This window comes from Geotrypetes seraphini, chromosome 1 (genome assembly GCF_902459505.1).
Source record: "Geotrypetes seraphini chromosome 1, aGeoSer1.1, whole genome shotgun sequence".
NCBI lineage: Eukaryota > Metazoa > Chordata > Amphibia > Gymnophiona > Dermophiidae > Geotrypetes > Geotrypetes seraphini.
Genome location: NC_047084.1, coordinates 134805623 through 134829725, shown reverse-complemented (window position 1 = coordinate 134829725; position 24103 = coordinate 134805623). Strand labels below are relative to the sequence as shown.

The following is a 24103-nucleotide window of genomic DNA, read 5'->3' as shown; positions in this document are numbered from 1 at the left end:
TTTTTTTTTTTCCGACGAATACGGTACACGCAAACTAAGAAAATAACAAACAAAGCACAGCGACCGAGAAAAATCAATCAGCCGCGGTGGCAGAAGGCAAAAAGGCACGGAGCACAAAACGGATGCTTTTTCCCTGGAAAGACAACTTCTCCCTTACTGCTCCCATTTCTATAAAAAATGTTCCCCTACAATTAGTTAGTAATATCAAAATTTTAGGGGTGATCTTCGATCACAAACTAAATTTTCATGATCACATTAGTAATATTATTAAAACAACCTTTTACAGATTAAGACAAATTCGATCAATCTCAAAATTTTTAAGTTCTAAATCACTTAACATTCTAACTCATTCATTGGTGATCTCCAGGATTGACTATTGTAACACCCTTTTTAAAGGAATCTCCTTAAGCGAAATAAAACGATTACAGATCATTCAAAACGCTTCCATTAAACTTATAACCAAAACTAAGAAATTTGATCACGTAACACCTCTTTTAAAAGACGCGCACTGGCTCCCAGTCTCCCACTGGATAACATATAAGCTATGCATACTCACCTTCAAAACCCTTCTTAATAAAACCCCAGCGTTTATCTACAAATTATTGATACCATATTCTTCAATCAGAACCCTCAGATCTAATGAACAGAATTTATTAACTATTCCATCCCTTAAGGTCATTAATACAAGACGACAATTTATTTTTTCTGTTACGGCACCTCAGTTATGGAACGCCCTTCCAATTTATTTAAGGGAAGAGAAGAATCTTGAGAAATTCAAAAGCAACTTAAAAACATTTCTCTTTAAAGACGCTTTTGATAATTGACGAAACTTACTGCAGCTTAAAATATTTTATTGTACTATATTACACTGTTTTTTTGTTATTCCTTTTGTATTTTTCCTTTTTTGTTCTACTTTCCTATAATGATTTGTATTTCATCTCCCTCCTTTCCTTGTGTTTTTAGTTTGTAATCGTAATTTTCTTTTTTTTTTAAATATTTTAAGTTAATATGTATTGTTCTGTTTCGTATTATTTCCCAGAAATTGTAATTTTAATTTGTTCATCGCTTTGAAATACGATTAAGCGATTAATCAAAACAACTATTAAACTTGAAACTTGAAAATTAAGGGCTCCTTTTACTAAGCTGCAATAGCATTTTTAGCGCGTGCAGAATTGCCGCGCTACACGGCTAGAACTAACGCCAGCTCAATGCTGGCGTTAGCGTCTAGCACGTATGGCAATTCTGCGCGAGCTAAGCGCGCGGTAAAACTGCTATTGCAGCTTAGTAAAAGGAGCCCTAAATGTGTACTACAGTATTTGTATTAGTTAATTATTATTAGTTATTTTCCAATGCTCAATATGACTGCCTTTCTTAAGGTTTGACACTTGTTCCATAATTTTTTTATTAAATTTAAGAAGTATCCAATTCTAGAAGTGAATAATTAGATATTTGCCCTCTTTCAAATGATATAGAGCAGCATCTCTCAAACTTTTTAAACTCCGGCACACTAAACGGAACAAATGTTTTTTGTGGCACACTAAATGCAGCAAATGTTTTTCATGGCTGGAAAACATTTCTGGGGAGAACACTGTTGCCGTTAGTTTTCAAGGTCCAATCACGTCAAAGAATGATGCTTATCTGGGCAGTTGTATAATGAAAATAATGGATAAGTTAACATGAGAAGTGAAATTGTCATGAATCAGAGGGATATATACCCTGTACGTCCTAAAAGCAGGCTTGTGGATTAGATATAAATATGGTGTACCTAGCATATGTGACACCCGAGGCCCATCATTTTTTGACACCCGCCCCCCATATGTATGAAAAACATGATTTTTAGTAACAATCCACACATCACACAAGAGTGTACCTAGGAAAAGGCAGCATCTTACATATTGCAGTGAGAAGTACATCAATACACCCATTGTAAAACTAAACAAGCCAGACTAGTACAGATCAATCCTACCTGAAAACCATGTCTTTCGAACACACAGAACACAGAAAACACCTTTGCCTAGTATGGAATATGTAATCACAAACTAACCTCTCTCCCTTTTACAAAACTGTAATGTGGTTTTTAGCCATGGTGGTAACAGCTCAGACTCTCATAGAATTCTGAACAATTACCACCATGGCCGGTGCTAAAAAAATTGGGTCAGAAGTCTCCTGCCCTCCCCCAAGCCACTGCCACTGCCGCGGCCATTGGATAACAGGCCCCAAAGCCGCCAAAACCCCAAGCTCTCCCTGCTTCGGGCCGACCAGCATTCCTCTCCCCAACGTCAATTCTGCCCAAATCGGCCCAAGATCGCGATGACCTATTGGGAGAAATACTGCCGGGTCCTGCCTTTGCGGAAACAGAAAGCAGGCAGGACTCGGCAGCAAGAAGAGTAAATTGTAAGCTTCACTGACCTGTCTCTCGCCTTAAGCCCCTAGCGAACGCATGCTTCGAGCCTCTAACATGTGCGTGCCGGCTTCCCTTCTCTTCTCTCCCCCCACCCCGGACATAACTTCTGGTATCGGAGGGAAGAGAAGAGAAGCCGGCACGCACACTTTAGAGTCCCGGAGCATAAGTTCGCTATGGGCTAAGGCTGAAATCTCCAAGCTGTTTTTTGGGGGGTTTTTTTTTTAATGTTGAGAAGCGGCGTCAGCAGCAGAATTTAGCTGGGCGGTCATCTAAATTACCCGGGCGGACCGCCCAGCTAAAAGGCCCTAGGGAGAACACTGGATTTTATAAATGTGACATAATAAATTCCACCAAAAGGTATAATTTAATCTACTATAATTTTTCCAATTACTTGTTATATGTTGAATGGCAACTCCTGTCATTATCAATAAAAGTTTATTATTACTTGATAAAATCTGGCTCCTTGTTCTCATCGACATACCAAAGAGAATTGTATCATATGTTAATGTTACATGATTTTCTTTTTTTTTTTTAATAAATCTTTATTCATTTTAGATTTTTCAACAAGTGTACAGAAAAATTATCTTTCAATATACAACATCACTTGAAACTTTACAATTTCTCAAGAAAAAGATTTTATCCCAACCCACCCTCCCAAAAATTATAATCAAATAAAAATACACATAATATAATAACAAATCATTCGTTCTATAATTTATTATTGAAAGCCACATAACCCACCCTCAAAACAATATATATATATATTAAGTAGGGAAAAATGCTGATTATTCACTATAACTTATTAATGGCCCCCACACATCCTTAAATTTATTAAAATATCCATTTTGAACTGCAAGCGCTCTTTCCATTTTATACATGTGACACCGAGTTCCACCAAAAACAATAATTTAATCTTGTACAATCTTTCCAGTTATATGTTATTTGCTGAATGACAACTCCTGTTAAAATCATTAAAAGTTTATTATTATTGATGTACAATGTCTGCGTCTATGAGGCAAACATGGTTTTTCCTGTTACATAGAGCACTCTGGACCTCTGTGCGTTTACAAAAATTGGATTGCTCTAGGTCTAATAGGTGTTGCCATTGTCATCTTGAGGCTGGAACTTTAGATCATTTATCATTTTATTGTCCTTTTATTAATGCTTTTTGGAAATTGATTTGGGATCAAATAAATTGTATGCTTGAAAACCCTGTAGCTTTATCATATGACACCATCTTATTTGGTATGTCTATGAGGGCTAAATCTCAAATATCTTCCAATAATAATAAGCTTTTAATGATTCTAACAGGAGTTGCCATTCAACAGATAACTTTTAATTGGAAAGATTACACAAGATTAGAAACATAGAAATAGACGGCAGATAAGGGCCACAGCCCATCCAGTCTTCCCACCTTAATGACCCTCCCCTACCTTTCTCTGTGAAGAGATCCCATGTGAATTACTCTTTTTGGTGGAGTATGGTGTGTCATGTGTATAACATGGAGAGAATATTAGCTGTTAGAAAAGGATGTTTTAAGAAATTTAAGGATGTATGGGGGCCATTAGTGAATTATTATAATGAATAATCAGTATTTTCCCCTTTTTAATATAGATGGTATAGGGAGGGTGGGTGGGTTTTAGTTTTCTTAAGGTTAAATGAAAAAGATTGATTCAATTAAGAAAATAGTATGGAAAGGGAGGGGGGGAGAAGGGTTTAGATATATATACATTTGTTATTATCTTGATAGATTTATCAAGTGTTGTTAGTAAATCTATGTATTACTTATATTGTACACTTGTTGAAAGATTAAAAATGAATAAAGAATAAAAAAATAAAAAAAAGGTTAAATGGAAAAGATGTAATTATTATATTATGAGATATCTAATATAAAAATTGTTATATGTGGGGTGGGGAGGGATTTTTTTCTGTGAGAATTGTAGAAATTCAAGTGCAATTGTATATTATATGAATGATTTTCTGTACACTTGTTGAAAAATTTAAAATGAATAAAGATTTATAAAAATTAAAAAAAAGTTTATTATTATTAGAGGATAACTGACTTTTATCTCTCATAGACATGCCAAATAGAATTGTGTCATATGACAATGCTACATGATTTTCTAGCATACAATTTATTTGTTCCCAAATTGATTGCCAAAAAGCTTTAATAAACAGACAATAAAACAATAAATGATCTAAAGTTCCAGCGCTACATGATTTTCTAACAAACAATTAATTTGGGACCAAATTGATTTCCAGAAGGCCATGATAAAAGGACAATAGAATAATAAATGATCTGGAGTCCCTGCTTCAAGTTTACCTGAATATAAGCCCAGATCCCCATTTTTGTTCCAATTCACCACTGGACCACCGAGGATTTTAAAATTATGTGGGGAGAGTGTGAGGGAGGTAAAAGAAGTCAGTCGGCCGGAGGGATACCTCCTGTCCCAGCCCACTGCTGGACGACCAGGTGTTACGGAAGGCCTGGCAAATGCCTCCAACAGGTCCGGGGGGGCGCTAACCTGAATATAAGCCCAGATCCCCATTTTTGGGCCTTTTGGGGGGGGTGGAAGACGCAAAAAAGTCCATAGTCTGCTATTGAGACAGACATGGGGGAAGCCAATGTTTGCCCTGGGATTGGTAGCATGGAATGTTGCTACTATTTGGGTTTTTGTCAGATATTTGTGACCTAGATTGGCTACTGTGGAACAGGATACTGGGCTAGATGGACAACTGGTCTGACCCAGAATGGCTATTTTCGGTGCATCACGGCAGATCGCTACCACGGCTTTTAAAAGGGGCCTTTTATCTTTGAAACAGGGAGTAAGCTCAATTTCACATCATGACTCTTTCATCTAGAGTGGGGGAGTAGCCTAATGGTTAGTGTAGTGGCCTGAGAACCAGAGGAATGAGGTTCGATTCCCACTGCATATCCTGGTGACTCTGGGCAATTCACTTAACCATCAATTACCCCAGGTATAAAATAAGTACCTGTATATAAAATATGTAAACGTTGACTAAACACAGAAAGGCAGTATTATAAAATCCCATCCCCTATCAAGTTTCAAGTTTATTTGTATTTGATAAATCGCTTATCCATAATTTACTAAGCGAGTTACAACCAAAATATAAAAGTAAGTCATGAAATTAACATACTATTTAAAAAGGGCGAGACGAACGAACGTACTGACAAACTTGGATACAGGAGGAAAAAAGGGGTAAAGTTACAGAATTGGTGTAAAGCTAGATTAACAAAAAAAAACCGTAAATGGAAAGAACATAAGGAAAGGTAGTAACATTAAATTTCCTATATATAATTTTTTTTTTTTTACCTTTTTGTTTTCAGAAAAATGTCCATTATGCTGAAAATTATTTCCCTTTTGTTTCAGTCATATTCCTCACCTCTCTAGGTAAAAGTGTTTAGGTCCTCACATTTCAATATTCGGAACTCATAAAGCAGATTGCAACCACGGAACCAACAAAATAATCTGATAATTAGTGTCTATTGCTGAGCATATGCTACACTTTAATTTCAAATGAAAAGCAGTAAACTTACCACTGCATTTTTGGTTTTCTGGCGAATGGATTTTAGCCTTCGAGTGCTCAGTGGGGATGCGATGCTTCGCAGAGATTGCACTTGGCATCCCACTGCCGTCTCTCGCGTTTGGCTTTTGGTCTGGTCAGTAACTAAAGGAACACTGCATGCAGGATCAAGTGGAGCTGCACCAGTTTTGCACTGGATGGTTGGGGCATATTTCCTCATATTCCTCTGGTTTACTGTAAATGCATTTTCCAAGGTCTCCATGCTCTTTTTAACATTCACCTCATTCCAAATACGACCTGCATCTTCTGGATGCACATCAGGATGATTTGGCAGACCACCTCCTATATTGTTAGCAGTGCCAAAATCAGGAGGATTCTTCAGCTGAGCTGAAAAATTTAAGAAACATTAAAAAGGAATGGGAGAATAGAGAAGAATGTATACAAGGGAACTAATGCGTATCAATGTGTATACTGTCTGAGAACTTAAGGGATAAACAATTGTTGAGAAACTACTGCTTTAACATACAATCATGTATAGCTTTCAAAACAGATTTAAAAAGATAATAATAAAAAAGGAAGGCAAACCTTTTTCTCCAGGACCACATTAGGGCTCTTGCCTACATTATGGACCAGTGAAGTAGCCCCTCACTAGAAAGGGAAGGATCACTAAATAACATCTTTTAAAGAACAGATCACAGCGCTCCAGTCACAGCATCTGAGCGCTTCAGCAGTGGTTTACAGATAGATTACAAATGCTCAAACAGCCATTTGGGATACCATCTGTTCATCCTACAACCACATCCAGCCAGGAAATATAGCAATAAATTGCTGTGCAACTGTGCAATGCAAAATTTGCAAAAAATTCCTATCGGCACATCTGTTTGCCTCTGCCTACCGTTGTACAATAAGAAAGGTGGGGAATGCTTGGGAGATAAGCGAGAAAGAAGAGGTGAGTGTTTGTGCCCTAAGAAGGGGAAGGAGGGTGAAAACTCTAAAGGGCAGAAAGCACAGAGAGAAAGAGAAGGGGATCAAGTTAAAAGTTTAATTTACATGTTTGATATATCACCATTGATGCCAGAGGGCATACCATGGCAGTTCATGTTAAAAGGGGGGGGGGAAGTCAAGAGAGCTGACAAGACCCATTAAAAAGGTTGGGGATTCAGCCAAAGGAAAGATTGTAAACCCAGGTTTTAAATTTATTTAATTATTGGGACTAGTATGATTTAGAATGGATGGATGTGTAGCAGAAGTGAGTTTCAGAGACAGAGCCCACAAATATACAAAATTTGAGTAAGATCGAAAAGCATGGGCAGATACATAAGAAGTGTGTGGCACAGTGGTTAGAGCTACAGCCTCAGCACCCTGAGGTTGTGGGTTCAAATCCCATGCTGCTCCTTGTGATCCTGGGCAAGTCACTGAATCCTCCACTGCCCCAGGTACATTAGATAGTGTGTGAGCTCACCGGGACAAAGAGGAAAAAATGCTTGAGTACCTGAATGTAAACCACTTAGGCTATAAGTGGTATATAAATACTTGGGAAAAAAACCCACAAAGTTATAAGAGATGCCAAATAGCATAAGCTACCAGAGAACTGTATGCAATGAACCGAGATCAGATTCTTAAAATTTTAGGCAGGCCAAACCAGTGCTCCCTGAATAGGACGGGGGACAGATGACTAATGCTAGGTATTTTGAATCATTTTGACAGCAATAGATTGAACAAGTGAAAGATGTATAAAAGAGTTAGGCGAGAGACCATTATAGAGCACATTATCTCCCACAGTGATTGCTGCAATCAGTGAGAACAGAGTCCAATGAAAATAAGGGACCAAAAGGGTTTAACAGAATGGATATGGTACAAGATAAAGGAGGAGGAACAGATCACAGAGACTATCTGGGATTTGAAGAGTTTAGAATGTAAAGTACCACCTACAACACAAGCTTTTCATCTTTAAAGGATAAAGGTGATATTTCTTTCAAGAGAGAGATGAAGAGGAAGGTTACTAAAATGGTGTGTGGTCTTCGTCATAAAGCGTATGGGACAGACTTAAAGATCTCAATCTGTATACTTTGGAGTAAAGGTGGGAAAGGGGAGATATGAAAGAGACATTTAAATATCTACATGGTGTAAATGCACATGAATCGAGTTCTTTCATTTGAAAGGAAGCTCTGGAATGAGAGAGCATAGATGATGTTAAGAGATGATAGGCTCAGGAGTAATCTAAGGAAATACTTTTTTTTTTTTTTTTAACAGAAAGGATGGTAGATGTGTGGAACAGTCTCCTGAAAGAGGAGGTGGAGACAGACTGTGTCCGAGTTCAAGAAAGCGTGGGGTTTGCATGTGGGAAGAGATAATGGTTTCTACAGGTGGTCAGACTGGATGGGCCATTTGGCCTGTATCTGCCATCATGTTTCTAAGAGATCTGGAGAGATAATGCCTGAAGAGAGAAAAGGAGAACTTCAGGTTTGGGTGGGGGGAGAAGGTGAGAAGTCACATTTTATTAATATTATTTTAGTATTTTGTAAACCGCTTATAGATTAAGCAGTTTACATTCAGGTATTCAAGTATTGCTGTTTCCCCGAAAATAAGCCCTAGCATGATTTTTAAAGATGCTCCTAATATAAGCCCTACCCCCAAAATAAGCTCTAGTTAAAATTGACCCACAAAGCCAACCCCCCCACCCCCCCGAATATCCCTGACATTAGTGCTTCCCGATTCGCTGAAAAAAATCAAATTTGTCAATTCAGTGACCCCCCACCCCGGTAAGACCCGACATACCTCCGCTCCAAGGCCTCCTAAAGCAGCAGCACTCTGAATGGGCTGATTCGCAGCCTTTCTTTCCCTCTGCCGCATCACAGTGGGAGGGTCAGTGGGGTTCTGTTGCACAGGGGGGAGGGGGGGAGGGATAGAAAGATGTTGCAGAGGGAAGGCCTGGCCCCAGCGGGGAAGACCGTGAAGCAGCCTGTTCAGAGCACTGCCGCCGCTGCTGTTTTTGGAGGCCTTGGAGCGGAGGTATGTCAGTCTCACAGTGGGAGGGTCGGTGGGGTTTTGCTGCACAGGGGGATGGGAGGGAGGGATAAAATGATGCTGCACAAGGGGATGGGTGAGAGGGGAGGAAAGATGCTGCACATTGGGGGGGGGGGAGACAGGAAAGAGGAAGAATTGGTGTGGAGGAGAGGAAGGGAGAGATGATTGTTGTACATGAAAAAAAAAAATAAGACAACCCCCGAAAATAAGCCCTAATGCATTTTTTGGACCCAAAATGAATAAGACACTGTCTTATTTTTGGGGAAAAATGGTAGTTCTCCCTATCTGTCCTGGAGAGCTCACAATCTGACTAACATACCTGTGGCAATGGAGTATTATGTGACCTGCCCAAGGTTACAAGCAGTGCTGGGCTTGAACCTGCAACCTCAGGGTGCTGAAGCTGCAGCCCTAACCACTAGGCCACTCCTCCACTTTCTTTTTGTGTAGAATTAGAAAGTCTGCACACACACACACACACAAAAACTTGTGCATATTTCTCCTAGGTATAGGAATGAGTGTTGTGGGCATGCCCTGTGTTTTCTAGTAGGGTGGGGAGAACTGGGCAGATATTCCCTGAAACTTGGCTAAGTATCCCAGTAGTGATGCAGGAGAAGCCGAGCCGACATTCCCTGAAACTTGGCTAAGTATCCCAGTAGTGATGCAGGAGAAGCCGAGCCAAGGTGCTCATTAGCTTGTTTGGGAGTTATAACCACTGCTTAGTGTCAGCCTCAAGCCAGAAGCCGCTGCACTGTTGCAGGCCACAAAAGAAAGGTGGCTAAATTTTGCCCACAGCATACCTTTCTATTATAATTAATCACCCAAGCCCCAGCCTTCCTAGAATAGTATACTTTATTATTTAGATTCCTCCATTATGGATCATGATTTACTTGCTAGTGAAACGATTTCTTCTCATAGTCCAAATCTGCTACAGTGACTCTTACCCAGGGTCTGATACACTAAAGGATTTCCTCCATTTGTTTTTGTCTATGGAAAGAATACTTTATACATCTATTCCATAGTAAAAGATCATAACAGTGCATTAGCTCAGTATAAAGCAACTGTCAATTCTGACAAAGGTGTGCTGAGGAAAGCATTCCTTCCCAATCTAACAGAGAAAGAATTATCAGCGCAGACATTTATTAAGATGAAAGACAAAGGTGCTTTATAAAATGATTCAAGATTTCTTTCCTCAGCATTCCTTTAGCACATGCAAGAAAAGAAGTCCCATTGCAGGGTGAAATCCCAGTCAGGTCTATGTCAACATGAAAGATTCCATACCATGTGCATTTATATTACCGAACCACTGCTGTACGGTTTCAGCCTGGGACTTCGGTTCTAATGCTGGAACATTGAGTTTTGCTGGGCACAGAAAGTTAGAGCTAAAATGGAGATAAATAAAACAGTTGTTGTATGTTTACTGTAATATAAACAAATTATACTACTACTATAAACTAGATTTGTTGGCTGGTAGAATTTGGACACTTTCTTAGAGTACTTTCAGGAATTTTCTACAAAGAGATCCAACGTGCTAAGCAACATATAATTCTATGAACAGAAGGAAGGGGCATGCCAATACCAAAAATTCAGTTTGTTTGTTTGTTTTTTATAATTTCTTTATTCATTTTTAAACTTACATCAAGTGTACAGTAAATATCAATCAAATATAATACATCACTTGAAAAATTTTCAATATCATACACCAAGAAGATTTAACCCCCACCCCCCTCCTTTTTTAAGAAAAGTTTGAACACTACAAATATCAGTCTTAAATACTATACAAATTATGAATTGCTCAAAAAGTAACAAGTCAATTTGAATCATTAATATGAAGGAATGGATAAACCCCAGCAGTCAGGTCATCTAGGTGCCTAAAATTTGGCACCTGTCATCTAAAATTCAAAAAGGAACATACATAATGAATCTCAGAAAGAAAATAAGGAAAGAGCCCAACAAAACGAGCATGCTAGCAACAGAATGTAAAATAAAGGGCTCCTAGAATTTGGATTGGAATATGTTTTGTAAACATATTTCCAGCTCTTATGTATGTTCTTTATCTCAACTTCCAGGCATAGGATGTGAAAATGCACACATTGAAAGCTGACAAGGTGTTTAAATAACATTTACTGTTTCATAAACCACAGTAAATGTAGATTAAATGTTACAATTAAACAGGTGCCAGTTCCATGGCCCAGGAATAATGGAGCTGAACTCGGATTCTCCATATATGCACAGGACTGAGAATAGAGGCAAGATAGGGGAGGCCAATATGCCATTATCTATCAGCCAGCCAGCAATACTGACAAGGGCCACCAGGGTATCCAAGATAGCAAAGGAATCAAAAATGGATACAATTATTTTAGAACCATCCTAATCAGGACTTCTGGTAGCACTAAATCTCAGTGAAGCCATGAGTGGACACTCCAGCTCTAAGATCTGAACACAGATTTTAAAAAGAGACAAAAAGGAAGCTCTTCAACATAGCACTACCATTTACCTGTCTTTCTGCTGCACCGATGCGAGGGCTTTGGTATAGACAGATTGAAAGAATCTTTGGATGCTTCCAAGCTGGCACCACTGCCAATTTATGCAGCATTTTATGCCCCTAGAGGTGGCTAAGGTTACACTAAAATAATCCAACCTGTATCATGCCATGCTGTCTTAACTGTTTCAATACCCCATGGGGGCATTATTTTACATCTCAAGCTCTCAAGTCTCTGTCCATAATAAGTGCTATAATGATGAACCAGACAGACAGTTTTCCAGCTTTAATGACAACAGATTGTCTGTACTAGGTTCATATTAGTGAGCAACACAAAGAAAACCTCGCCTTAAAGTTCCAAAAGTACAAAAGAAAGGCAAGGGAGATGTCCTGACAACCAAATGCAAGCCTTTATTCAAGCAAGACTGCAGTCCCAACAAGGATCCTAGTTTCGGCGTGTGTAAACGCCTTCCTCAGAGGACAGTGGTTTGAATGGCATAAACTACGAGAACACTTAGCATTGCCATTCAAACCACTGTCCCCTGAGGAAGGCGTTTACACAGGCCGAAACTAGGATCCTTGTTGGGACTGCACTCGTTTGAAAAAATAATAACAACAGCTTATATACCGCAACACCGTGAAGTTTTATGCGGTTTACAAAGATTAAGCAAAGATACAAATTGATTGACTTTAAGAGGGGAGGAAGAAAGAGGGTTAATAGGGCAGGAAATCCATTTTTGAAGAGAGAGTGATCAATAGAATAAGTTAATTGCTATAGAGGGGAGAGGGGAGAGAGAAGAGAGGATCAGTTGTCTAGATCAGGGGTGCCCAACGCGTCGATCGCGATCGACCAGTAGCTCAGGAAGGCAACGCGAGTCGATCGCGGAGCCCATCCCGGGCTCTGTGATAGACTCGTGTTGCCGTCCTGATCTACGGCCGATCAGCCTTCCTCTCCAGTGTTCTCCCTAGGGCCTTTTAGCTGGGCGGTCCGCCCAGCTGTCATCTGCCGCTGCTGAACATTAAAAACCCCCCCAAAAAACCGGCTTGGAGATTTCAGCCCGTAGCGAACTTATGCTCCGGGCTCTAACGTGTGCATGCCGGCTTCTCTTCTCTTCCCTCCGAAACCGGAAGTTATGTCCGGGAGGGGAGAAGGGAAGCCAGCACGCACATATTGAGAGCCCTGAAGCAAGCGTTCGCTACAGGCTAATGCGGGAGACAGGTTAGTGAAGCATTTGTTCGTTCTTCCTGCCGGGTCTTGCCTACTTTCTGTTTCCGCGAAGGCAGGACCCGGCAGCATTTCCCCCAATAGGTTGATCACGATCTTGGGCTGATCAGCCTTCCTCTTCCCGACGGCAGAATTGACGTCGGGGAGAGGAATGCTGGTTAGCCGAAGCAGGGAGAGCTTGGGGCCTGTTATTGGTGGCGTTTGGGTCCTGGTCCCCGATGGTAATGGCAGTGGCAGTGGCTTGGGGGAGGGCAGGGAGAAAGAAAGAAAAAGGGCAGGCAGGGAGACAGAAGGAAAGAAGAGAAACAGAAAAAAATGAAAGGGAGGCAGAGAGAAAGAAAGGGCAGGGAAGAGGAAGGAAAAGTTGGGGGAAGGAATAAGGTCTGGAGGAGAGGAAGCATACAGGCTAAAAGAAGGGAAGAAAGATTGTATGCACAGTCAGAAGAAGAAAGTGCAACCAGAGACTCATGAAATCACCAGACAATGTAGGGAAAATGATTGTATTTTAAATTTAGTGATCAAAATGTGTCTGAATTTATATCTGCTGTCTATATTTTACACTAAGGTCCCCTTTTACTAAACCGCAATAGAGGTTTTTAGCGCAGGGAGCCTATGAGTGTCGAGAGCAGCACTGGGCATTCAGCGCAGCTCCCTGCGCTAAAAACTGCTATCGTGGTTTAGTAAAAAGGGAGGGGGGTATATTTGTCTATTTTTGTATGGTTGTTACTGAAGTGATAGTGCATAGAGTCATCTGCTTTGACCTCTTTGAAAAACCCTAGAATAGGAATGATGATTAATATTTTCTATGCATAGAGTGTGCTTTGTGTTTTTTTTTAATTTTATTGTTGGTAGATCATTTTGATTTGGTCATTTAAAAAGTAGCTCGCAAGCCCAAAAAGTGTGGGCACCCCTGGTCTAGATACTTTAGGAACAGGTGTGTTTTCAGACGTTTCCTAAATTCCTCATAAGTAGTGTTCTAGGTCTTTACCCCATGATGCTGCTTGGTGCGAGAGAAGATGTTCATGGTGTTTTTTCAGTTTACAACCTCTCACTGGGGGGGAAACGAAGTTGGAATGCGAGGTTTGCATTTGGTTGTTAGGACATCTCCCTTGCCTATATTAATATTACACATCCACAAACACAGCACCTCATATTCTGTCCAGATCAGCAGAGAGGTCTCCTAAATAAGATTTTTTTTAATCAGAGTTAAACTAGAAACATGTACTTACTGTGCTTTGTCCTTAACAGATGGTGGCACATGTCTTTCAAATGAGCCAGAACTGTTGGGAGTCTTGTCCTTAAACATATGAGGAATATCACCACAGCTGTGACCTGGAGAAGTGCTACCTGCGTTTGCTTTCCCACCAGTCACAATTGCTTTGGATAGCACCTCAGCAGAATGGCACCTCTCCAAGCTGTTGTTGGTCCTGGCCTGGGTTTGACTGTGACAAGTCCCAGACCTATCAGAGGAGTGTGCTCTGCGGAGATAGCGAGAGTGTGGCCTGTCTTCTGTGAGCTGTATTTTCCTTCCTCTGCCAGCACCATCATTGTCAGCTCTCGGATGGCCCTTCTGACTATACAAACTGCTTTCATTCACAGATGATGCATCCGCAAGATGACTATCACTTCTAGGAAACAAAGTAATTTTATTGGGAAGTGGCTGACCCACCAAAAGTCTTTTCTTTTCTTGAAAGCGACTGCTTATGCTGACACCAGAGGAGCCAGTAAATGCTGTTGAAATTGTGGCATGCCCACTGTCCATGGAGTCTTCCACAGTCCCAGAATCTTTACTCCTGGCCGATGACGATCTGGACATGAATGGATGATCCAAAACTGAAGAAAGACTCAGACGGTCAGCTGGGTTTTTACGTAGTAACAGATATATCAACTCCTGGGCTTCTCTAGACACAAAGCTTGGCATGCTGTAATCAGCCAATACCACTTTATTCAACGTGTTCTTCACAGTGTCTGTATCAAAAGGAGGTCGCCCAACCAAAAACGTATAGAACATGCACCCCAAGGACCACACGTCCGATTCCAATCCATGTGCACTTCGAGTGGCAATCTCTGGAGAAATATAATTTGGCGTGCCACACATTGTAAAATGCTTCTCGTTGGGCATTTTAAGCTGTGTAGCTAGTCCAAAGTCTGCAATCTTAATGTTCATACTACTAGTGAGTAAGAGATTGGAAAGAGTGAGGTCCCGATGCAGGATACCATGAGAATGAAGATACAACATTCCAGTAACAATTTGATGCATGAAGTGACGAGCTGCAAAAATACAATTGATATTCTGATTTGTGTATTTACATTTAAAACAAATTACTTAAAAAGGAATTTAAAAGAAAATCACATAGATTGAGAAATCACTAGTGTAGATGTACAAGCTTCACCTCCATTTGGCATTTTCAAGTATCAAAAATGATATATGATCACCACAGGCATAGATTTTTTGCTTTATAACAAGCAAATGTCATTACATGTTTCCAACACGAAATATAAAGGAAGAGAGGATGGGGGGTTTTAGTGTCATAAGGTTTGAGAAGTACTTGTATTATTATCCTCCTTTAGGGAAATATGTATTTTTAAAATTAATTTTAGCTTTCTTCATAATTAGCTGATACAGTACTAATATGGGAAAGGCTAAATACTTCAAGTGAACTGTTAATAATGTTAAGCTATAAGGGATCTGTGAATAAAGCTTAGTTATCATTGACTTTTATTATTTGTACAGAAGTACACAAACATTTAACACACACTGACCTAGAAGCCACCCCTCCCCCCATTAAAGTTTAGCGCTATGCACAACCTATATAACCATACACTCCCTGCAGCCACTCTACCTTCATATATCTCACTACCTCTCAAAAACCCTTCAATCCTTTATTCCCAAGATACTGTTGCACTCCATCTCCAATAATTCCAACTTCTCTGCTCTCCAATGATCTACTAAAAGTAGAGAATAAAACAAAGACTACCAAGTCCATCTAATTTGCTTACTATATCTGGCTTTACTTTCATTACCCCTCAAGAATCCCCTTGGCTTACAATAACCTGATGAACTTTGTTCCATATTCTGTAAATACTAATTTCTATGTGTAACACATGTTATGAATGCTTGCTTGTAGAACTTCCTTTCCACTGAAAAATACTTATTTTGCACAATGTATGCCTTTGAGATAGCTGACTAAAGCTATGACAGACATTCACCTGTTAATAGTTCTAATCTAACCTAATCATGGCATTTGTTACCCGCTTAACCAATAGTTCTAGGCGGGGTACATATAAGGGAAGGTTTATACTAGTTTACTGAATACAATATCATAAAAACAACAAACATAAAATCAGATCACTAGCTAAGCAAAATTTTATTAAAATATTTACAAAACCACCAAGTTTTAAATTAATCCTTTAAAACTCATAATTTGAAGTATTTCTAATATTAAAAAGATAGTAGGTTCCAATTCTCAGAACCTTTACCCATGATTATTCTATCATTGTTTTAAGTCTACAACTTTTATTAGGAGTTTCTAATTGCATAGTTGATGATGACTGTAGATCCCTGTTTGGTATATATTAGAGAATGACACAGGGACAAATTTTTCCATCCCGTCCCAGTGCGTTCTTTTCCTGTCCCTGCCCCATTCCTGCAAGCTCTACACTTTATAATCATAAGTGTTCAAGGATTAAGCAGTTAAGGCAGAGCTTACAGGAATGAGGCAGGGACAAGGACAGCGACAAAACTCACGGAGACAGGACAGGTAAATTGTGTTCCTACGGGGACAAATTTGTCCCCATGTCACTAGACTTTCACAGCCTTATGAAAAATTTCATTCAGGTGGCCATATTTCTAATAATGCTAGCAGATTTGAACCATCTATTTTCTTCACCATGCTTTGCAAAATACCATTTTAAATCAACATGGGTAATTATACATATTAGAAATTATAATACTTATATAGAAATGGGGTGGGAAATGCATAATTTTTGGAATCATTAATTGTAAAAATGGGGAGGGATTTATATCTTTTGATTATATATAATATATACTGTTGAATAAATGATGTTATATTAAATGTTAGATACAATGATATATAATAATAATTATATTACTTGAAATTCAAATTTTGTAAAATATGAAAATTCAATAAAATAAAATTTCAAAAAAAAAAAGAAAATAAAATTTCCCCTAAAAAAAAAAAATAAAAAAAATAAAAAAAAATGTATTTTTCAATTGATTCCATTATCAGTTGAGGCAGAGGAGCAGCCGGCTGAGAATCTCAGGAGTTAGGTTCAATTCCACTGCAGCTCCTTGTGATTTTGGGCAAGCTTAAACCTCCACTGCCTCAGGTACAGACAAACTGTGAGCCCTCCAGTGACAGGAAAATGCATAATGTACCTGAATATATACTACTTTGATAGCTTTTAAGGCAATATATGAAGAGATAAGTTTTAAAATAAATAAAATGTAAAACTAATTCTGCATATGCTCTCTCATTCACATACAATCCTGCTCATATTTACATTTATTTCCGTGGCTTACATACTGCCTTTCATTGTCACAACAGAGCTGTTTACAATCTTACATAGACTAAGCTGGTTAGAAATCTTATATAGATAAATCTTACATAGATACAGTAAGTTAACAGAGCCATATGACTAGATCTGTGGTGAATAGAGTTCAGCAAGGCCAAAAGCCATGGCAAAAATAGAATCAGAGTAGCAGTTACAGTTTGTTGAACCTCTTGTCCCTCAACCCCTTTTTATGGACCCCCACTTCAGTTTTCCTTAGATGAAAGTTGCAAAGCACCAACAGTACTTTTAAAGGACAAAGTATCACTGCAGACCAGCACAAATGGAAAGCCTAGAGTACAGTCACTTACGACAGATACAGAATGCTCTCCAGTTAATGAGCAAAAAACAGTAAGCAAGGGTTTAGATGTATATACTAAGCCTACAGAGACATCGTGACCCATTCATGACAATACTCTAGGAACAGAAGTTCTACCCACCTTCTTCTTCAGAGAAAGGTTTCTTTCTGTTCTTTAAACACCTGCTCATTTCTCCATTGTGGCACATCTCTAATATCAGGTACACATAGTTGCTGTCTTCAAAGTAGTTATAGAGCTAATATAAAGCAAATTAAAAAGATGAAAAAATCTGCAGCACTGATGAGGAATTAAGTCAGTTCTTAAGTTTGCTGGAATCTGGAAGCATGAAGATGATGCTTTCAGTTCAAAAAGAAAGTGCTTAAATAATTTCATAAGTAAGCACTTTCCCCTTGCATCAGAGAACCCACATCAATTGGATGTCTTTTATATTTCAGAAAAGAATATTAGCATATTTGGAGGACAAGAAAATCAATAAGCAAAAATAATTTCTTAAGGGAGGGGGGTGGGGGGGGAAGAGGCTCACCTCTAGTATAGATGGATGTTTCAATTGACAATGAATTTCTACCTCATTTCTCACTCTTTGTACCATTCCAACCTTGTGCATAGCCTTTTTGTCTATCTATAAAAACAAGAAAAGCACAGCAGAAAGCACATGTTAAACTACCAACAAGATAAATTAATGAAAATATTGCTAAAATGACATTAAATTTAAAATCCAACAGGTTCATTATAAGGTGTTACCTTTGGTATACCAGATTTTGTACCTATCGGCCCCTTTCTGGTTTCAATCCCTCTGGAAGGTTTATAAACCAAAAAGAGCATTGCTTTCAGAGGGTGCCATGAGACTCTTGGTGACTATGGAAGAAAATATGAGATATGTAGCTACAAAATCTAAGATGTTTTCAGTAACTGGAATGTCACTTTGGAATAAACTGTCGGGACATCTAAGATTAAACACTGACCGTTTTAGTTTCAAAAAGCTGTTGAAAACCAAGCTTAATGGCACTGTAATTTAGTTTTATTTTTAGAAATGTAATTTTGTTTTATACTCCGCAATTATGTATGTTTATTTTTTATGGAAACTGCTTTGTTTAAAGGCGGTATATAAATCCGATACCTACAAAGATAACACAGAGCAACTACCGTGTTTCCCCCAAAATAAGTGTCATATTAATTTTGAGTCAAAAACACACTAGGGCTTATTTTTGGGGATGTCTTATTTTTTTTTCATGTACAACAATCATCTCTACTCTCCTCCACCCCAATTCTTCCTCTTTCCTTTCTTCCTTTCCCTATGTGCAGCATCATTCCTCCCCTCTCACCCATCCCCTTGTGCAGCATCTTTCTATCCCTCCTTCCCTCCCATCCTCCTGCGCAGCAGAATCCCACTGACCCTTCCACCCTTCGCTCTGTGAGGGGGGGGGACTTCAGGTGTCAATCTTAATTAGGATGTATTTTTGGGGTAGGGCTTATATTAGGAACATCTTTAAAAATCATGTTCAGGCTAATTTTTGGCATAGGTCTTAATTTTGGGGAAACAGGGTATTAGCCGTATGTGCCACCTAAGTTTTAGGTAATAATATTCAAGGACTTCCACAATTCCACCTATGCCTAGGTAAACCATATCTTACAAGTCATTACAATTCTGCAGTAGGGGGGACGGAGCTAAAATTATTTTATTCTATACTATCATGATGAAATAAGCACAGCTCCATTGTACTTTTTAGAAACCTGTAAACATAGACAGTGACAAGTTAAGAACAACGCTGAAAGCTTTCAGCGTCCTGCTATACACTGTATTTTTCCTTTTTTTCGCTGTTTCTAAAATCTTGGATCTAGAGAGAATTTGAGCATAAATAGTTAAATAATGTTTTCTTTATTGGATATAAAAATCAAATTATACTTCACTATTATTGCTTTCTGTACAAGTGTAATACTTGAATTGAAAATTGAAAATCAACACTTAACCAGAAAATAATCAGAACAACTCTCCTTACAGAAATGTATTGCTCATGATATCCATGCGCTGCATTTCCCCCATGGATCCTAACTTTTTAAATTATTATTTCTTCCATTTGTGCATCGAACATACTTATACAAGCTCTTGGCGACATTATAGAGGAAGGGGTTCGAAGAGGGTAGGGAGGGCAAGAAGATACAGGAGGAGAAAAGGATACAAGTGATCAGTGTTCCCTCTAAGCGGGCGGGTGTTGTGAGCAAACTTTTTTCACTGTGAGCTAAAAATATCGGGCGCCAGCAAGTTATGAGCCAAATAAATATGTTGCTTTCTACCACAGAACTTCCTTACGTTTGTATGGAATCTATCCCCTTTCAACTTTAGAGAGTGCCCTCTCGTTCTCCCTGCCTTAGCTACTAAGTCTATTCCCTTCAGTACCTTGAATGTTTCTATCATGTCCCCTCTCAATCTCCTCTGCTCAAGGGAGAAGAGGCCCAGTTTCTCTAATCTTTCGCTGTACGGCAACTCCTCCAGCCCCTTAACCATTTTAGTTGCTCTTCTCTGGATCCTTTCGAGTAGTACCGTGTCCTTCTTAAAGTACCAGTGCTGGACGCAGTACTCCAGGTGAGGGCGTACCATGGCCCGGTACAGCAGCATGATAACCTTCTCTGTCTCTTCAGTCCAGCATCTGCCCCTTCCATTCACTGTCTGTCTTTCCCTGCCATCTCTCCTCCTGCCCCCCCCCACCCTCCAATTTGGTCTAGCATCCATCATCTTCCTTCTGTTCCCCTCATGGTCTGGCATCTCTATCCTTCCCTCCCCCCTGTGGTTTTTAGCATATCTCTCTTCTCATTTCCTCCACTCAGATCTGATCATTCTCTGCTCTCTTCCCTTTTCTTCTCTGGTCTTCCTTCTCTATTTTCTGCCTCCATCTAAATTAAATTCTTTCTTACTATTTAGTCCCGTTTCCCTCTTTTCACTGTGTCTACACACAGCTTGTCACCCCTTTCCCTCACCCCTCCATTATCTTACTATTTTCTTCCCCCTTTATTTATCTCCTCCTTCCATCCAGTATGTGTTCTTTCCCCACTTCCATTCAGCATCTGCTCTCCCCTCTCAACTGACATCCATCTGCCTTCTGCTCTCTCTCCCTTCTTCTCACTTCCATCATCTGTCCCCTTCTCTCTCTCTCTCATCTCCTCCATTCCATCATCTGCCCCTTCTCTCTCTCCCCCCCCCAACTTCCATCATCTGCCCCCCTTCCCCTCACCTTTGTGGGTCACTTTCTTTCCCCTGAGGGTGGCTCATGTCACAGGGGAAGCTTTGGCCGAGCAGAACCGCTTGATTGACAGTGGAACTTACTTGATTGATGTCGATGCTGGGGCCCGTTGCCGTTTGAAGGAAAAAAAAAAAGGTGGAAAAATGGAACCTGTAAGGCGAGAGGAAGGGAAACCTCCAGGATAGCTGCTTTTTGCCCTCCTTCAGCGGCCCAAGAGTTCAGACCAGCAGCGGCAGCTCTGTATGCTTTTAACTTCGGCACAGAGCTGCCCCTAATCAATAGTTTAGCGCGGTTTCATGAGGCAGCCTCGGGGCCTTTGATAGCCGGCCCGCTTCGATGATGCGATGTGGGCCGGCCTAGCAAAGGCCCCGAGGCTGCCTTATGAAACCGCGCTAAACTATTGATTAGGGGCAGCTCTGTGCCGAAGTTAAAAACATACAGAGCTGCCGCTGCTGGTCTGGAGGTGCGGAGACAAGGCAGGAGGCAAACGCGGTGGAAGGCAGGAGTCCCGGCGAAGGCAGGAGTCCCGGCACAGCGACTGCAACAGGAAGTTGCAAGTCAGCTGACGCCGGCCTTTCGTTGCGGCGGGGACCGAATCCTTCGCGGACCGGCAAGATTTTGTTTGCGGACCGGCGGTTGAAGAACTGTGCTCTACAATGTGTGCGCTGTGACGAGAAACTTGTGCGCTGCCAGGTAATATTTTGTGCGCAAGCGCACACCAGCGCACCTTAGCGGGAACACTGCGAAGTGATTAGGTGTCAAATAGATGAGTTTTCAGTTTCTTACGGAATTTGGGGCTCCTTTTACAAACTAAACTAAACTTTAAGTTTATATACCACATCCTCTCCATGAAAATAGAGCTCAGCACGGTTTACAAAAGTTTAATAAAGGAAGAGAATAGCACATTGAGTTTGGTGGATTGAGAATAGGGGGGAGGAGGAGAGCGTTACATTTTTGTGAAAAGACTGGTTTTCAGATGCTTATGGAATAGCTGGAAGGGGACCCGAGTCCGCAGTGGGGTAGTAAGGTTATTCTAGAACCCTGTAATTCTGAAAAATAGAGATTTTCCCAATTTTCTCACATAGAGGATACCTTTTAGAGAGGGGAAGGAAAGTTTTAAGTTTTTGTGTGGGCCTGGAGTTCCAAGATAGAGGGATTAGAGGAGGGAGGATTTTAAAAGCATTTAAAATGAACCCTGGTGATTATTGGGAGCCAGTGGAGTTTGGACAAAAGTGGAGAGACATGGTCAAATTTACGAAGGCGCGCTAGCCCCTACCGCCTCCTCTTGAGCAGGCGGTAGTTTTGGGGCTTTGTAAAAGGGGCCCTTGATGTGGTTAGGTTCCGTCCTGGTCATTTCAGTAAGTTTTTAGGCCTAGAAAGGTGTGAACTTACCATTTTGATTGCAACTTCCAAGCCAGTGTTCACAGACTTGGCCCTGTACACGCATGCAAAGGATCCCTTGCCGAGGATGTTCAACACTTTGAAATCCTGCAGGAGAGAGAAACATCTTTAGACCAGGTGCAGAGAGAGAGAAGGGTCACGCGCGGGAGGGGGGGGGGGTTGAGGGGCGCGAGCGCACCTGGATGGCGTTCTCGCCCGCTAATCGCGACGCGCCTTCGTCCTCCAGCACCCGGAACAGGGAACCCAGCACTCGCTCGAGCATCTTTTCTCTTCGTGTCCGGGAGCGCCGAGCGAGGCGAAGTGACAGGAGCGCCCCGACGCCCTCCCTCGGCTTCAGCCCTAGCCGGTCGCTCTCTAGAGCGCGCCAGTGACGCGCGGGACTCGGCTCGCGCCCCCCTAGGCGCCGCGTCCCCGTCACTTAGCAACGGCGGCTTCGTTCCGGGGGGGGGGGGGAAGAATGGAGAGAGAGAGAGAAAGAGGCGGCAAACGTTGCCGAGCGGGGAGAGCGCGCGCCAGGACCGGCGGGAAAGAAGAACGCCTCCCCCCCCTTCATTACTTCGATCTTCTGCCCGAGGCAGCCCGCCATTGCTTCCTCCAGGGGTTCGCGGAACGGGGCGGCGCCGGGTCACATAATCCCGAGCCTCGTCGAGAGGACCGCGGCGTGCTCGTCTCTCTCGGCGGATAACAGCAGCGAGCGCTCCGCCTCTTCATCCTCCTTAGGGGCGGCGAGGGGGCGACAGCCGACAGACTGAAGCGCAACCTCTCGCTTTTCTTCCGGAAATTTTCGCGCAGCTTGAGCCCCTCCGCTGCCCCATTTTGGGTTTTTTTTTCCCTTTTTTTTTGAAAAAACTACCCGTTGGCACCAGAACGAGGCTACGCATGCGCCGCGGCCTCGATTTCGTTCACTGGATCGTTCTGCGCAGCCTCTCTCTTTTTTTTTTTTTTAATGCCGTGCGTTCTATAAGATCAGCGCGTGAGGGGGCGTGGCTTTTGCAGGAAGCTGTGTGTGGCCCAAACTAGGCTAGCTGCAATGAGTACCTTTAATATGTATGGATCACTACTTTCCCACAAGATCTGAAAAAGTGCAGCAGATATCATTAACTATCTGGAAGGGCCTCAGTAATCGAGCCTACGCAAGTCATAGACTCTGATCATACAAGTCTGCGTACATTCCCGGCTCTTAAGCTCTAATCATCGGCAGCCTTCCAGTCCCTAACCTCAACTAAAAATATTTTAATTTTATTCCAAAGTCTTTTCTAAAAATATTTTTATCTTTTAACTTATTCTAAAAGGTCAGCTTTCTGAAAATCTAAGTTCTGTAAAACGGTGCACTATTTCTTTATAGGAGACTTAATTTAAACATCCAATGTCCATTAAAGTTACTTAGCTTTCAAATAATATCACTTCTGCAAACTGCTTCAGACCATGCCTTTAATATGTGCCGTATAGGAAGCTGCAAGATTTCTCTACGCAGTTCAGAAGGCAGCTAAAAACCCCCCAAAACGTTTTTATATGACCATCACCCTCTGACCTTTCCTGACATTTCTTATCCTCTGTTTGACAGAATCCCCTTTACCGTAGCTTACATTCTTTCTTCAGTGTCTCTTTGAGTTCTCTATGCACAGGAGAGCTCTCTGTCGTCTTATGATGTTGAGAATTTATTCTTTGTAAATCGCCTTGATCCTTTGTAGGTTACAGCGATCAATAAATCCTAGATTAGATATTACATTACATTGGGGACTTCTATTCCGCCTATACCTTGCAGTTCAAGGCGGATTACAAAAGAGCTAACTGGACATTTCCAGTGAAGTTACAACAGGTTGTTTTTTTTTTGTTTGTTTGTTTTTTGGTTACAAGAGAGGAGAGGTAGCAGGATTAATTCCGGAAGAACTT

General features: G+C 40.9%; 1 protein-coding gene across 2 annotated transcripts in view; it reads right to left on the bottom strand.

Annotated features, from left to right (window-relative positions):
- Positions 1-23092, bottom strand: part of PLK4 (polo like kinase 4) — a 102683-nt gene extending 79591 nt beyond the window's left edge. The window contains exons 1-7 of one of the 2 annotated variants that reach the window (XM_033938977.1): positions 22767-23092; positions 22202-22297; positions 18097-18192; positions 17694-17808; positions 13911-14952; positions 10256-10356; positions 5964-6337 (exon numbers count right to left, since the gene is read on the bottom strand). In XM_033938977.1, coding sequence (XP_033794868.1) covers positions 5964-6337; positions 10256-10356; positions 13911-14952; positions 17694-17808; positions 18097-18192; positions 22202-22297; positions 22767-22796 — 1854 coding nt within the window. In that variant the 5' untranslated portion in view covers positions 22797-23092. Of the gene's footprint in view, positions 1-5963; positions 6338-10255; positions 10357-13910; positions 14953-17693; positions 17809-18096; positions 18193-22201; positions 22298-22388; positions 22644-22766 lie in introns of those variants that run through there. The other variant, XM_033938968.1, reaches the window with a different exon arrangement.
- Between the last annotated feature and the right edge of the window lie 1011 nt (positions 23093-24103).